The 17225-nt window shown below is 39.0% G+C and overlaps 1 protein-coding gene across 1 annotated transcript in view; it reads left to right on the plus strand.

Annotated features, from left to right (window-relative positions):
• Positions 1 to 16693, plus strand: part of LOC125481395 (mitogen-activated protein kinase 14-like) — a gene marked incomplete at its 3' end in the record, with an annotated part of 20586 nt that extends 3893 nt beyond the window's left edge. Inside the window, exons 2-5 of the mRNA XM_048592878.1 lie at positions 102 to 205; positions 4336 to 4465; positions 6413 to 6471; positions 16582 to 16693. Of these exons, the coding sequence (XP_048448835.1) occupies positions 102 to 205; positions 4336 to 4465; positions 6413 to 6471; positions 16582 to 16693 (405 nt within the window). The remainder of the gene's footprint in view (positions 1 to 101; positions 206 to 4335; positions 4466 to 6412; positions 6472 to 16581) is intronic.
• Between the last annotated feature and the right edge of the window lie 532 nt (positions 16694 to 17225).

Here is a 17225-nt window from a genome sequence, read left to right on the forward strand (position 1 = left end):
GTTTTCTCCTTCACAGATGCTGCCAGACCTGCTGAGCTTTTCCAGCTTTTGTTTTTGTAATGGCTTTGCTGTGTTTACTTTGCTTGCCATAAACTTACCAGTATGTGATTAGTCTTCTCTTCTCCACCCCTCATCTCACCAACAGCAAGTTGCGTCTTTGTGCTTCGTTTAGAGATCTAGTGATGAGGCATCCAGTCCGACTTTGGTAATCTGTTTAGAGAACCATGTGACAGGTTCTATCATTTCATTTTCCCGCAGTATCCCAAGGACATTATGATACGACAGAGGCGATACCATGTGTTTCAGGTGAATGGAGCATTCCACCACACTGCAGGTTATCCTTTGCAAAGTTGCAGTCAGACCAGCATTTATTTAGTGCTGCTAAAATCCCCTTAAGCATATCACAGCAAATAAACTGCAGTTAATGTTTTGTAGCCAAGTTAAATTATGAATAATTAATGAATTAATCTTTTAGTTGGTGGTGCTTGGAGGTAACTTTTGGTCTAGACCAAAAAGTTCTCTGGTTTTAATGGTCTACCAGGATCTTTTAACTTTTTGATCTGAAGAGTTTGATAATGTCTTGGGTCAAAGTCTCATTTGGAGATCGCTCCCTCGATTTATTGCACTGTAGTCTTGGCCTAGCTTTTGCATTAAGATCCTGGGGTAGAATTTCAGTATAGTTGTCGTAACTGGGAATCAACAGTGTAATTCCTTAATACACCAGCTTAGTCAGAGATGCACCGTTTTTTGGTGTTGCCAAGAGAGTTTTATTAGGATGAATCTGGATTGTATGTGCATGTTGGACTGTGTTGCTGTACGATTGACTATGAAGTCTGAAACTGTATTTTTCCAATTTTTCTTGGAATGTGAGCATTCCTGACTGGGCTCTCATTTATTCCTAACTCCTGCTGAGATGGCTGTAAGCTGCTTTGAACCACTGCAGTTCATGGTGGTAAATACACCAAAAGTGCTGTCAAGGAGGGAGTTTCAGGATAAGTGGTAGTGTCCCTACCTCTGATCTAGGAGGCTCAAGTCCCACCTGCTCCAGAGGTGTGTGGTGACCCCTTTGGAAAGGTTTCTTCTTTAAAAAAAAAAAAAAGATCTAAATGATTACGTAGTTCCGAGTCAGGATGGTGTGTGGCTTGGAGGTCGTGGTGTTCCCATGCATTGCTGGTCCTGTCCATCTAGGTAGTAGAGATTGTGGGTTCAGAAAACACTTCTGAAGGAGTGCAAGTTCAAATGATACATATTATTGCCACTATCACCTTGGTGGAGGGGGAGTATGTTTAAGTTTTTTTGGATGAGGTGCGGTCAAGTTTTTTTTGTCCTGGTTGATGTTGGCCTGCTTGACTGTCACTGGAGCTGCACTTATCCAGGTAACTGAAGGGTATTCCATCCTATTTTTAACTTGTGCATCAAAGATGGTGCATATTAATTGGGGTGATGGATGTGAGCTCCATGCCACAGAATTTCTGGCCTCTGCCCTGCTGTTATAGCCGTACTATTTACAAGGCATTCCGGTTCAGTTTTGTTGAGTGGTAGCCTCTAGGGTGTTGATGGCAGGGACCCTACTAGTGATGATGATGCTTTTTGAAAATCGTGGCGAGAGGGCTAGATTCTTGCATTTGGCAAATACTACTTGCCACTTATCTCGCCATGCCTGAAAATTATTTAGGTGTTGATATAAGCATGTTGCATGAGCCACTTCATTATCTGAGGAGTTGCAAGTGGTGCAAACATCACCAATTTTGATTTTGTAGACAGAAGGACATGGTTGAAGCAGCTGAAGATGGTTGGTTCCTCATAGTAACCTGAGGAATTGCTGCAGAGATGTCTTGAACTGAGACGATGAACTTCCAACAACCACAGCCAACTTCCATTGCGATAGATATGACTGACCAAATAGAGAGTTTTCTCTCTAATTTCCATTGACACCAGTTTTGCTGGGGCTCTTTGATGTCAAACTCTGCCTGAAACATTAAGGCAGCATTTGACAGTCATTTTCACCTGACCTCTAGAGTTTAACTTAACCTTGATGTAAACATGAACTGTTATGATGAGACCAGGAGCTGAGTGGCTCTGGTAGAACCCAAACTGAGCATCAGTGAGCAGGCTATTGCTGAGCAAGTGCCACTTGATAGAGCTGTTGATTGACGCCTTGCATCACTCTATTCATTATGAAGTGTAGCCTGAGTGGTAATAGTGAATTTATCCTGCTTTTTACGTACAGAGCATACCCGGACAATTTTCCACATTGCTATGTAGATGCAGTGTTGTAGTTGTACTGGAAAAGCTTAGTTAAGGGCACAGCTACTTCTGGGGCACATGTTCTCAGTACTGTTGTAGGAATTTGGCAGACCCAATTGTCTTTACACTATCAGATGCCTTCAGCCATTTCTTGACCTTGGGTGGAATGAATTGAATTAGCTGAAGATTGAAGTCTGTGATATTCAGACTTCAAGAGGTGACCAAGATGGATCAACTACTTGACACTTCTGGCTAAAGATGAATGCAAATGATTCATACTTGTCCTTTGCACTGATTTAATGCTGAGCTTATGGTGAAGCTACCTCCCTGTTTTAATTTTTAAAAATACTTCTGTGGCTTATCTCCCAGCTCCTTTCCCTGTAGTGGAGCAAGAACCAATTCTGACAGGACAAGATAGGTAGAAGGGTAACTTCAAAGAAGCGAACACTTCCTTCCTCACTCACTCAATTCCACATTGACTCAACCCCAGAGACTTGCACTTAACATCAACAAATGAGTGCAACAGTACGTTATGATGCATCTCTGGAGCAGGTGAGACTTGAACCCACGCCTCCTGGGTCAGAGATGGGTGCACTACCACTGCACTACCAAAAGCCCGTAAGCAAGCTTTGTAAGTGTTGCATAATCAATCATTTTAAACATTGACTTCAAGATGGGATGAGAGTTATTGCTTTTATAGTTAGGGATATTGCGTGACAGATGGCGAATGACTGAATGCAAACAGATCTGTTGAGAGAGATATTCCATTTCACTTTTCTATTGGCCATCTAGTTCATTAAAATATGGAAAGGCCACAACTTTGAAATGTACTTGCCATTTTAAGATGTTTGAAACAGTATGATCAATATACTTTAAGGATTGTTTCTCTTTGTGTCTTTGAAAACAGTGGACTGTGTTGAGAAAAAAAACTGTGTTTTTAAAATCAGAGATTTACCATGATGGCTGCATAATTTCACCGCAAAGAATTTGATACCAACAGGTTCCTGCAACATACAGCAGATTAGAAGCTGAGGAATTGTTTACAAGTGAAACTGGTTCTCTGCTAAATTAGTAGGTTGGAACTGGAAACAAGTATGTTTGTTTTTTTTCCCCCTAACAAGTATGTAGTACAGTTGCTTTCCCCAGTAGAAACTGCATGTTTTCTGTTGTAAAAACAACTCAGTTTATACTTAAAGAAAACCAGTTACCTTTACTGCAGTAGTTGCTGAGAGCTGTGACTCTCAAATTGAAAAATCAGACACTTTCCCAAGTGAACCAGTTGCTCTGTACTACTTGCCAACCAGTGGAATCTTCCAGACAAAGGCGATTGAAAACCAAGGGTGTGACTGCCTAAGATAACAAGGTGTAGAGCTGGATGAACACAGCAGGCCAAGCAGCATCAGAGGAGCAGGAAGGCTGATGTTTCGGGCCTAGACCCTTCTTCAGAAATGGGGGAGGAGAAGGGGGTTCTGAAATAAATAGGGAGAGAGGGGGAGGCGGATAGAGGAGAAGATGGGTGGAGAGGAGACAGACTGCCTGAAGGGTTATCTCAACATCTGAATCAGGAAACAAAGACCACTGAACTGATCTGCCCGATTTTTCTACTTTTCCGAATCCCCATTTTCTGTGTGTGCAGGAGTGCTGTTTATAAAGGGTTTAGAATTTGTGTTTATGTGCCAAATGGTTTATATATATGCTTTATATATGGCTTAGCACTGAAACCTTGATTCTGAAAGTCAGGTCAATTGGGATTCTGTACTTGCCTTTTACATGAAAGAAGTACATATTGGTGTTACTCCGGAGATAGTGGAGCTAAATTTTGCGTGCTGCTCCCGTAAGTCTTAACAATGCCCATTATAATCTTGAATATTTTTCATTGAGTATATTGATTTCAGACTGAATTGATTTTAAGGGAGAAAACATGAGAAAGTTAATGTTGAGTGTAAAACACAGATGTGCTTGGACAAGTCTTGATGGTTCATTGTTCAGTGGCTTAATCTTCAGTTTCATTTCAGTTCACCTTGCAATACAATAATATTGATAGTGATGATAGCTGAACATAAATAAATTTTTCTTGTATTTTTGTAGCTCTGCATTTGACACGCAATCAAGTTATCGTGTGGCAGTGAAAAAACTTTCCAGACCATTTCAATCTATCATTCATGCAAAACGAACATACAGAGAGCTACGATTGTTGAAACATATGAAACATGAAAATGTAAGTACTCCATATAAGTGAGTACAAGTAGTATAACTTATTCTGCCATCCTAAAAGAACTATTAGAATTATGAAACCAATAATTTGAGTTTTGCAAATGTTGGACATTGTTACATTTATCCATGTGGTATGGAATTTCACTCCTAAAATATTGTAAATACTATATATTTGCTACTTAAACATTTTATAAATGGTGTGAAATACTGCACTATTGAAATTTTGCAGACCATTTGAAGTAGATTATTTTTATCTGATTAGCTTAATGTTCTCAGATTTACTAAAATTGATAGGTGTGTGAATTTACTCAAGTCTAAATCACAGATTAAGTTTATTCAGAGAATAATTAAGAAGAGGAAGCTATGTGTTACATTGCTGTCAAAGAGCTCATTTGTTGCATTGCTATCTGTTTGTCTGTATCCTTGCAGATGGTTTTCTTTTCAAGTATATTCCACTCCCTTCTTAAAAGTAATTTTGAATCTGCCATTAATGACATTTAAGAGTGTGCATTTCAGATAGTAGGAACTTGCTGCTTTAAAGAAGATCACTTCTTCTTTGTTTCTTTTCTCAGCTATCTTTAATCTGTTCCTTTCGTTACTGATCCTGCTGGCTGTTCCTTTAGCCTAGTCTAGCGAAAGCTTCTTCAAGTCTGGAGAGATCTTGGGATTGCCATCCCATATTTCCTATTCTGGGAACTCTTTCCTATCGGGATGCAACATGTTCCATACCCCATAATGCTCCACTGTCCTGACACATGTTTTTTTCCATCCTAAACAGCACTCTAGTTTCTGCCCACAGTGCAAGTTAACTCCATTATTCCTAAATCACATTCCTACTTTTGCCAAATCCTGCAATCCTCTCTACCACATTGACATGTCCAAACATAACTCACTTATCTCCAGTGCCAGTGCACACCACCCACTGCTGCACGTTTTGGAGAGCTGTCTGCACAATCCTCCTGTTTCCCGTGAGCATCTTTCCTTGCAGCTATTTAATCATTCGCTGTGTCTCGCACTCTCTTGTTACATCAATGTATGGCCCTGTTTTGAATTTCAGTCCTGTTGGAGTGCGTATAGACACGTCCTCCCCTAGCTCAATCTGAAAACAAATTGCATTCATTTTTATTTTAAAAATGATCTTTAGATATAGTACAAATAGCCAGTAAACTGAAGCCTCCTTTCCTATACTTGGACATTTTGAATCATTCACGAAGTATTCATGCACACTAATTGTTTTCAAAAACTACTTATTTTGAAGTGAATAAGTGGGGCATTGGCTATCCTACTTCCCAGTTCATTGTACTTGCTTGTACTTAGTACTTGCTTAGGAATTTTTGATACCCCTGCTTCAGGATGAAGTTGTGGCCAGCAGATTGATTTGCTTGGGCACTTTGTCAAACGTGATGACTTTCTATATGGAACATTTGCTTCCATATATGCAGAACTTGCCTGCGTTTAGTCAATTAAGTATGACTTTATAGCATTCCAGCAATTTCCTCATTGTTTAACAGCCCAGAACTATGCAGTTTATATGTGGTTTTAAAATTGCTGGATACTCAATTAACTCATGTTCTTCAAGTTTTGCTTTTCTTCGACAATGTGACCTTTTTAGAGTGGGGAAGCAAACTTGCACAGAATTTTATTTGCAAATCTGCTCTGTCCAAGGGTTTGAAGGAAGAGCTGGATTGATCCCTCGTTACTGTTTAACTGTATTTGCCACATGCCATTGTAGATGGAAAAGTCAATTTATGTACATTTTATCTTTGGTAAAGTCTTTCAGAAACTATAAACAAAATGGTATCACTAGTGCCTGAATAACTAGTAGGAAAAATACAATTGATCCCATCGGAAAGTGCAAAAGAGTTTTTAGAAGACATTGGGCTTATGCATCTGAAATAAAAGCTCTGCATCTTGAAGTTTTATCCCTTGACTTAGGTTTTTGTTTTCCTAGGTAATTGGCCTGTTGGATGTTTTCACACCAGCAACAACATTACAAGATTTTACTGATGTGTAAGTGTGCTATCTTTACAAACTTATTCTTTTTGTGGAGTTATTGTTTGCAGACACGGGACTTCATGTATCAAGATTGTTATCCATTTCATTTCCTTAACCAACACAATTTATTAAGCAAGCCAACTTATTTTAAAGCAAAAAGTAGTCAGTAACCCAAAAGTTGGTTTTATGGCTACTTTTTTGTTTTCAAAATAGGGTAGAGGTAGTTCTAAGTAACACTATGAAACCATGGAGGATATCAAGTTTGGTGTTGATTTTTTCTGATTTTGTAGCCTTGTGCTATGTTTTCCTAACCTTTCCTCAATCACTTTTCAAGCGAGTTTGTTGTATTATTAATCACTATTTGTATTGCTGCTATTAATATACATTATTGAAAAGGCTGCAAGAAAAGGTTTATTTTTTGATTGCATGATCAAATAAGACAAGCTGACTATTTTTGAATCACTAATGTGTAGGCATTTTTAAAGGAGGTTGGCATTAGAAAAGCCAACAGAAACAGCCTGTTATAACCTAATATAAAGTACATGTTTTAATTAAGATTGTTCTAACAAGTAGTCAAGGAATTTGCACCTCAGCTAAGTCAAAATCATGGAAAATATTCACTTGTTCACAGGTTAAGAATTGCAGACTCATCACTGGGGGGAAACTGCGTGTCCTGCCAAAAAAAAAACACATCTGTGGAAAGTAAAAAGGAAAATAGTATTTATGATTATATAGCTAACAAGAAAAAAAATGGAGAAAGGTTGTATGAGGAATTCCATCCCAAATTCTAAACCCCTCGATTGTCATTTAAATCCAGTCTGACATGTAAAGATTATATCTCTCTTTGCTCCCTGTTTGTCTGATTATGGACTGAAATGAGAAAAGAACTTTTTTAAACACCTGAGGATTGTTGAAGGATTGCTGCAATTTTGAAAGCAAGTAATCTGAAACTCGTGAGTACTGTTTATGCTGCTGCCTTTTCAAGAAGTAGTAGAAACCAAGTTTGCAGATGAGCTGAAGCCACTGGGTGTGTATGACTGGAGCTTTGGCTGGGAGTAAGTTTTATTGATTGGTCAGCGGACTAGTGATCAGTTATTGTTTAAAAGCCTTCTGCCTGCCAACAACTGTGCTTGGATCCTAGGTAGCTGAACAGCTTGAGTTGTGAATATTTTGGCAGAGTCCATTAGATCTCCGCAAAGCTGTTTCTTTTTCTTTCTGCATAAAATGCAAGCTGAATCAAGCATGACTTTTTATCTGATATGGTTCCTACTTGTAGCCTAAATTTAGGAAGGTTACTTTTGACTGAAAAAAAAATGAGTTCTGAAAGTATGCTTTGCAATCCAGCATATTTTGTGCAAAGTAGATTCTAAGTTCTAAATGAATGTCATGGTGTTTAGCTAGGTGAGGAACCTGGCAGTACCTAGCACTAGGGATTGAAATGTATTTGACTTTGAATCTTAGATATTATCAAGTACTTAGATATCATAAACACAATGTGAGGGGGTGGGGGAGGTTGTGGTAAAATCATAATCTCAGCTATGATATTCTGTTTCAGAAGAATGAATTATCCAACCAATAAAACTTGGCATTTTTATTTTTGTATTTAAGAATATATGTTCTCGCGTCCGTTTCATACAGTTGAAGATGCTCATCATCCTCGTAGCGAAATGCAACAAGTCTAACATAATTTTAGAACTATATATGTTAGAGTGAGCGTGTTTGGTATTGGGGCTGAGGTCATTCATGACCCAGGTGCTTTGTTATGTAGAGAGGATGAGATGCTACCGTAAATTACGGTAGCAATAGTTTTGTTGGCATTGAGGACAGTACCCATTGATACCCTAAGAGGTTATGGGGGCTTGTTGGATTAGATTAGTCATCGACCTTCAGCAAGAGTTCCCTTTCTCCACATGTTCATCCATCACCATGTGAAATACATATGTTACTTTAAATACTAGCTGCTCCCCCATGAAAAAAAGTGTTGAAATGAGTTTCTTGTAGAGGAGGCCCGAAAGAACTGCAGATGCTGTGAATCAGGAACAAAAACAAAAACATGTTCCGAGGAAGGGTCACCGGACCTGAAGTGTTACCTCTGTTTTTTCCTTTACTGCTGCCAGACCTGCTGAGCTTTTCTAGCAACTTGGTTTTGTTCTTATAGAGGAGTTTTGATTTTGTTACAACAGAAGAATGAACCATCTGTTTAAGCTTGCAATACAAACATCCATCTGAACGTTTGAATTTGGAGCAGGGATAGTCCATTCATCCCACTAACCTGTTCTGCTATTCAATAAGATCAAGGCGAACCTGGTTATAATATCAAATCTGCATTCCTGCTTAGCCTGATGACCTCTCACCCTCTTGCTTAATAAGCTTGTATCTAGACCTCAAAAATATTCAAGGATTCTGCTTCTAACATCTTTTCAGGGAGAGTTCCAAAGACACGTGGCCCTCTGAGAAATTCTCCTGTCTTTTTAAATGTGATGGCTGATTCTTAAACAGTGACCCCTGTCTAAGATAATCCCATTAGAAGAAACATCCTCTCCACATTTACCTAGTCAAGAGCCCTCAGGATCTTAAATTACAATCAGGATGCTCTTGCTGTACTAAATTCCAGTTGCTACAAGACTAACTTTCCAACCTTTTCCTCAAGGCAACCCTCTCATTCAAAGTAATTGTCTGGGAAACCTTCTATGAACTGCCTGCAATCCATGTACATTCTTAATGAAGGTGACTTTGCAAAGTACTACAAATACAGTCACATCAGTATCTTGTATAACTGAAGCATAAATCTCTGCTTTTGTGTTTCATCCCCCTCAAGATAATTTATGTCCTTTCCTAGGTACTTGCAGTACCTGCACACTAATTTATGATTTCATGCACGAGGGCACCCATCACTAAAGCATTTTAGCACTCTGCATCTCTCACATTTAGATAATATGCTGTTTTCATCATTCGTGCCAAAATGGGCAGCTTCACATTTTTGCACATTATATCCCATTTGCTGTACCCTTCCCCATTCACTTAACCCTCCTGTATCTTTTTGTAGCCTCCATTTGTCCTCTTCACAACTTACTTTCTCACCTATTTGTCACTCTGGCAAATTCCACAAACAAACCACCTGTCATCTATGTAAATCATTAACAGCTGAGGTTCCAGCACCAATCCCTGGGGGGGCGGGGGTAGGAAAACCACTTGTTACGTCTTGCCATCCTTGAAAAGTTTCATTTATGCCTCCAATATACAAACAGGTCTTGTTTTCCAGAGACATTCCGGGCTTGTCCTTGCCTGCCTGTCTTGTGCAGATGGTTTACGTTTCACCCTTCCTGAAAGTCCCATCGGGACTGGCAGCTCAAAGGTTGGCCATTTTGGTTTCGGGCCTAGCCGTTTAGGTCCTGCGCTATCTAGCCACATTAGCATAAACAGCTTTGCTTTGCTCCATAAATGTAAACCAATTATATATAATTATTCACTTCACTTTTTTCTCTGCTCAAGTCTCAATGTGACCTCTACAGTTGCACATTATCTGCCAGTTCCTTGAAATCTGAGATGCAGTTTGAGGCTACTAGTTGTGTACCGCCTAACAAATGCAAATCCGAGAGGCAGGTGTGATTCTTTAACTTGATTATGTTTGTTTGAGAGAGCATTGTCTCAGATATGTGGAGCCAAAGTAAGCTTTAATTTTAAAAGTGCAGGATGACGGGGGAATTTTTCAGTCTTTGAGTCCCCAAAGATCACTGTCCCTCTAATGTGACTTTCAGTTCAATATCACTTTGCATGGTAATTATCTCCATGTTAACTCCACTGTTTTGTAAATCAAACACATGATGGAATTTGATGGCCAGCCCACCAGTGTCTACTAGAAAGAATGGATTTGAGACTAACATGATATGTTCCATTGCATTTAATTCCTGAAGTCATCTGTTGAATTCCTCTGGTGTGCACAGATTTAATGGGTGAAAAAAATTTTTTCTTTGTCTTTTGGTTTTTTTTTTCCTAGTATTTCCTCCGAACTGTAAGCGTTCCGGCATTTTATTTATTAATTGGGAGGACCGCAGACTGATTTTCAATTTAACTGCATTTGCAACTTTGATCACATGGTTTCCCTACAGTTCAGCTTTAAGTTATTAAAGAACCTGAAGTCAAGCAACTATGCATTGTCTGGCAGCTAACTGTATACTTCACTCCTCCTTAATTTAAGAAGATTGACAATTTTAGACATCAGATCTAAAGATCTTTGCAGGACCTTCCCTTTACTTAATCACCTCATTTCAACACAGGATTAGTTTACCATGGTTGACACACTGCAGCTGGATGAACACATCAGGTCAGGCAGCATCAGAGTAGTAGGAACGTAGACGTTTTGGGTTGACTTTCCTGCTCCTCTGCTGCCTGACCTGCTGTGTTCTTCCAGCTCCACACTGTTATCCTCTGACTCCAGCATCTGCAGTTCTTAGTATCTTAGTTTACCATGGGTAGCATTCAGTTTGTTGAGCGAGGATTTAACCGAGTGGTGGTGAAATTACATTTACAAAATTAACAACTTTCATTGCATGAAAAATATCTATAATTTTATTTGATAATGCTTGTTAGTTGGTTTTTTTAAAAAAAGGAATCAAGATAATTTCTGCAAAATATAACAACCTGCATTTGTGCCAAATATGACTTAATCATCAGGTGTGATAAAACCATTTTCTTCATTGGAATAGTTTTCTCTAGCACGTACCTTTCAAATTCATTATGGATATTCTCTCCCTTTCTCCCTTTTAAGGGGTAAAAGGGTGAGAAGATCTTCTTTCTTTGATTTTTGTGCATATGGGTTTTAAGGACATAACAAACACCTGGGCTGTGTTGGCCATATCGATGGATTTATCGAACTGCAGTGAGAAGCATTCAGAATCTTTCAGGTTCTGTTGATAGTTGATGAAAGACTTCAGACAAAAATACCACTTATTTTGCTTCTGTGGAAGCACCATGTGACGTGGTTTCGAATTTAGATTGTATTTCTTCTTTGATCTTAAGCTTTGAATAAAGAGTCAGCAGCCACAGTCATTTTTGTTTCTTTCTTTAATTACCTGGACATCTGTGAATGATTTATTATGCTTTGCCAGAAGTGGCAAATGTGAGGTAATACTTTATTGCAGGTCTTACCTTTTGCTGGTTTAGAAAAGATGACTGTTAAGCTTTCAAGATGGCCTTCAGCTCATTAACTTTCTTTGTACAAGGAAAAACTATCCTTGAATTTACTGTGCGTCATTGTGTAGTGTTCCAAATTCCCCCTTTTTTTTTTAAACTTATCGATATACTTTGACATACAAAGCAAACGCATTTTTGCAGTTGTGAGCAGAGATTCATTTTTCTGTTCCGCATGAAGGTTATGCATTTTTGGACTCCCTTTTAATGAGTTCCAGGTTCATCACTCGTCATTGTTGCTTCATATCTATTTTCTGACATTTGATCTACCGCTGGTCTCGCTGCAGATAGGCTTATGGATCCTCGCCTGTGGAATATCCAGAAGACTGCTGGCCTTTCAAATATGGAGGCACTGGAAGTTATACTTTGTTTTGGGGCTCCTGGTCAGCCAGATTTGCTCTGATTATTTTCATAGAATCCCTACAGTGTGGAAATGGGAAACAGGTTATTGCTATAGAAGTTACTTTATTTGCAATGATAGTCCATCTGGACTGAACTAAAATAATTTAAGTTGGCAAGGCCTGTTAAGTGCATGCACTTTTCTCTAGCGTCATGGTTTTCAGATGAAATAAATGTAGCGATGGGGTGATCAACATGCACGCAGTGAGGGAATGTGGGCAAGCAGTGAGATCGACTATTAGACTTGGTGATGAGACCACAGCCCTACACCATCAACTTTTGTTTTTCTGAATAACCTTTGACACCTTGTCACGTGACTTCTGAAAATCTAAATGCAGTGCATCCACCTGTTTTCCCCCTTCACAGTGCCCATTACATCCTGAAAGAACCTAGCACATTGGTCCCTTCATACAAAACTGTGTTGACTCTGCGAGATTACCTTCTACTACTTTAAGAACCATACTATAACTTCTATAATAATTGCTTCTGACAATTTCCCGTTGTCAGATGTTAAACCAACTGGCCTGAAGTTTCCTGATTTCTGTCTCATTTTCTTGTTTGGAAAATAGCAAATGCAACATCTTTATGTTACCTGATGGGACCAACCCCAAATTGAGGGAATTTCGGAAAATCAAAACTAATGCTTCAACTATCTCACTTGCCACGTTAAGACCCTAGCATGAAGTTCAAGAACCCAGACACTTGTTAGCCCATAGCTCTCAATTTATTCAGTACCATGTCTGCAATGATTGATTTTCCTGAGCTTCTCCCTCCCTTCCGTTTTCTGATTTATTGTCCCTGCTGAGATGTTACTTGTCCTCTTTATAGTGAACTGATGTAAAATGCTCATTCAATTATTTTGCCATTTCTCAACCTTCCATTAATAGTTCTCTGGTCTCCTTTTCAATAGGATTGATGCTCATTTTGCCAACTCTTACTTAAATATTCATAGAAGCTCTCTAATGCCTGTTTTTGTATTTCTGGTTAACTTTTTCTAACAATCTTTTTTTTTCCCCTCCTTATTAATCTTTTGGCCATTCTTTGCTTTTTTTTTAAAAATGTTCTGTCCAATCTTCTGGACTGCCACTGTCTGTGCAATAATGTCCTTTTTCTTTAAGTTTCTTACTATCTTTGACATTTCTAGTTAACTACAGATAGAATCCAATGGATGGATCTTTTCTTTATTCATTAGACAACACTTGTTCTGTATCTTCTGAAATATTCCCTCTGATGTCTGCCACTGAATCTCCATTGACCTATCCTATTCCTTGATTTGCCAATTCACTTTAGCCAGCTATATCTTCTTATCTTTATGATTCCCTTTTACAAATATATTAAAGCAGCATCAGACTTGCTCCTCTCCCTCCTTAAACAGGATATAAAATTCAATCATGTTTTGATCACTGCTACTCAAGGGCACCGTCACAATGAAATCATTAATCCCATCTCATTGCATAATACCAAATTTCATTTTAGTTTGCTTTCTGGATGGCTCTAGAACATGCTAGCAAACTATCCCAAAAGCATTCTATGAACTTCGCTTCTGGGCTACTTTTGACTGTCTGTTTTTCTAGTCTTTATGTAGACTCAAATCTCCTATGATAATTGTTCCTTTTCGAAGAACTCATTAAACTTTCTTTATGCTCCTGCATGCTGTGTGGTTGCTCAAGGGGCTTGTGCCCCATTCCCACAAGTAATTTCTTGTCTCTATCACTTCTCCCCAAACTGTTTCCACATTTTGGTTTCCTGAATTTGGGTCATCCAATATTACTAGTAATAATTACAATTAACCTGAGAGCCACACCTTCACCTTTCCCAGTTTCCTGTCATTCATTATTGTCTTGTACCCTTCAAGATTTTGGGTTCCGATCCATCCTGTAGAGACACCTTTGTAGTTGCTACCAGATTGTACTTGCCCATTTCTATTTGCATTCTCAGTTCATCTGTTCTGTTTCAAATATGTTCAGATACAGAGCCTTTAGTTTCATCCTTTTTTAACTTTGTTTTGATTTGTGCTCCCCGCCCTTTCAGATAAAAGTCTATTTAATTTCCCGTATTATACCTTTCTCTTCAACTTGACCTTGCTCCTTGACTTGCATCTTCCCAAGTTTGATTCCTGTGCCCCTATTTAGTTTAAAATCCTCTCCACTTCCCTAGTTGTACTGTTGACACGAACACTTCCCCACCATGTTTTGGTGGAACCATCCATCAGTACTAATTTCACTTTCCCACTCCTGGTGGCAGTGCCCCATAAGCCACAACCTGCATCTCTCTCACCAGTCTTTGAGCCATACAGTTGCATCTGTAATCTGATTTGTACTATGCTAACTTCTTTCTAGTAGTAATAAAGAGAATATGAATGTTGAGATTCTGCCTTTGGTACCTTGCTCCTCGTACTGACTATGAAGAACCTCTTCCTTTGTCCTTTCAATGTCATTGGTACCTACATGGGCCACTGGATCCTCCATCTCTCACTGCAAGTCCCTCTTGAGCCCTTACCCGATGTCCTGAACCCAGGCATCCAACAGGCAGCACAATTATCTGGATTTTGCAGAGAATGGTTCCAACCCCCCTTGTTATGTTATCTGAACGATCACTAATTCCTCCTTGCTGTCTCCCTCAAATGGCCACCTGTGTCATTGTGCCGTGATCAGTTAGTTCATCCACCCTGCAGCCCTTGGTATGATCCAGTCAAGCTGAAACAACAGTTTGTCAGAGTTATTTGCCGTTCAGGTAATAGGCCAAGAATGTATGGGCACATGTTTTATTTTAATCCTTTGGTGAATGGGAGCTTCTGACTGGAACGTGCAGCAGAAGTAGAATGTGTGGAGAAGTACGTTCTGTCAGCACAGTTCAGTTGCAACCCATCCACTTGGTCTGTTGAGATGCTTATTGGAGGCTTGCAATTGGCCCCTTTCTCTTTCTGCTTAGTTCAAGTTGGGAAACTAGCCTGCTGTTAATTCAGCTGCAGTGTATTCATCCTAGCCACAATATTTCTAACTGAAAAGGTGAATGGCTAACTGGTTTCGGGTGCCCTTTTATTCATTTAATCCTTTCAAATATTTTAAAACCAGATGTCGTGCATGTTTGGCAATATAGCATGTAGTACAGTGGAAAACTTTTGTTTAATCTTATTCCCCGGTGTCTGTAATTTTGCTTTCTCCATTCTGTTTCATGGTTATTTCAGCAGATATTAAATTCTTAGACTGGAACTGTGGTCTAAAACTTTAAAACCAAGAATGTTAGAGGACAGGTACAACTGTTTGACTCGCTGACTCTAATCATTGAAAGGTTGCGTAAAAGTGGCAACATGGTATTAAATGATGACCTTTAAAGTACAGCATTGATACTGGCCATTTGGCCCATCAATTAAGTTGTACTTTTTACTTCACCAGTCTGACGATGCGCTTACAATTGCGCTCGAACATTCTTATTGATCTGTTGTTTTGACAACCTAACATTTAATAGAACAGAGTTACTATTTAAGTGAGGTGATGTGAACTCTTGAAATAGATTTGGTAGTCTAGAAGCAGCAAATGTATCATTTCAATGTCAGCTGTTGTACATATTCTGCAGTGGTATGGAAAGAAGATTTAGCAGACTATGAGAGACAATGAAATTGTTTGTTTGTGTTAACCTTTTTCAGTATTTATATTTCTAAATGTAATTTTCAGTTTTAAGTTGCAGTAGCTTTTAATTTAGTGTGCCTGAGGGAAAATTATTTTTAACAATGCAGCTTAGTGTGCTGGAGTTTTATTTAGGAACACAGTAGATGGTTATCAGTGCGTTATGTTTGTTGACTGATTTTTGCATTTAAAGTGAGAAGGTTTATGAAATAGAGGAGGTGATGGCCTAGTGGTATTATCACTGGACTGTTAATCCAGAGACCCAGATAATGTTCTGGGGTCCTGGGTTTGAATACTGCCAAGGCAGTTGATGGAATTTGAATTCAATAAGTATCTGGAATTAAGGGTCTGATGATGACCATGAATCCATTTTCAATTGTCGGGAAAAACCCACCTGGTTCACTAATGTCCTTTTAGGGAAACTGGTCTGGCCTACATGTGACTCCAGACCCACAGCAATGTGGTTGACTCTTAACTGCCCTCTGGGCAATTGGGGATGGGCAATAAATGCTGCCTAGCCAGCGATGCCCTCATCCAATGAATGAATAAAAAAATTTTTGTACAATGCTATTACCACTTTTATAGAAACTTATCATAAACTTCTGCGGTAATTCCAATTTAAAGAGACTGATAGAGCTGCTGCCTAGCTTTAATTCAATAAGTTGGTTTTCCCCAATCCAGTGATGAGCTCTGATCAAATTTGCCTCTGATTATCACAACGATAGGGGACTCAGATTACCATTGTAAATACTGAGTTGCCTTATCAACAGTGCTATCTCAATCCCATTGTGCATGGCAGAAAATAACGGGGTCATTATTTCACTGTTTTGTTTTAACAGAGTGACCACTACACTGTCTAATGTAGTTTACATCTTGTAACTTGATTACGAATTTAATGTTTTCTATGCAGCTACCTGGTGACCAGCTTAATGGGAGCAGATCTAAACAATATAGTCAAATGTCAGAAGCTCACGGATGATCATGTACAGTTCCTAATTTATCAGATTCTTCGGGGCCTTAAGGTGAGAATTTCTGTTTTATGCCAATTTCCCAAATTATTTTCTTGGCTGTAATCACTTTTGCAGGAATATGGCTAACTTCATAAAGTTGGCACTAAATAAAAACCGAAAGAACTGCGGATGCTGTAAATCAAACAAAAACAGAAGTTGCTGGAAGAGCTCAGCAGGTCTGACAGCATCTGTGAAGGAAAATCAGTTAACATTTTAGGTCTGGTGACCCTTCCTCAGAACTGATGGTAGCTAGGAAAATGTCAGTTTATATGCAAAAAATAGGGTGGGTGGGGAGGGGTAGGAGTAAACGATAGGTGGGGATAGAGCCCAAAGAGAGAGAAGAACAGTTAGACAGCTAAAGGAGTTGATAACGGTTCTGAGGAAGGGTCACCGGACCCGAAACATTAACTCTGTTTTCTCCTCACAGATGCTGCCAGACCTGCTGAGCTTTTCCAGCAACTTTGTTTTTGAGTGGATAACAATCTGGCTAGGAGGGTTAAATAGCTGTTAATGGAGACTGTTAGTGGCTAACAATGGGTAGTGT

This window comes from Rhincodon typus, unplaced genomic scaffold (assembly GCF_021869965.1).
Source record: "Rhincodon typus isolate 14 unplaced genomic scaffold, sRhiTyp1.1 hic_rhity00001972, whole genome shotgun sequence".
Lineage (NCBI taxonomy): Eukaryota > Metazoa > Chordata > Chondrichthyes > Orectolobiformes > Rhincodontidae > Rhincodon > Rhincodon typus.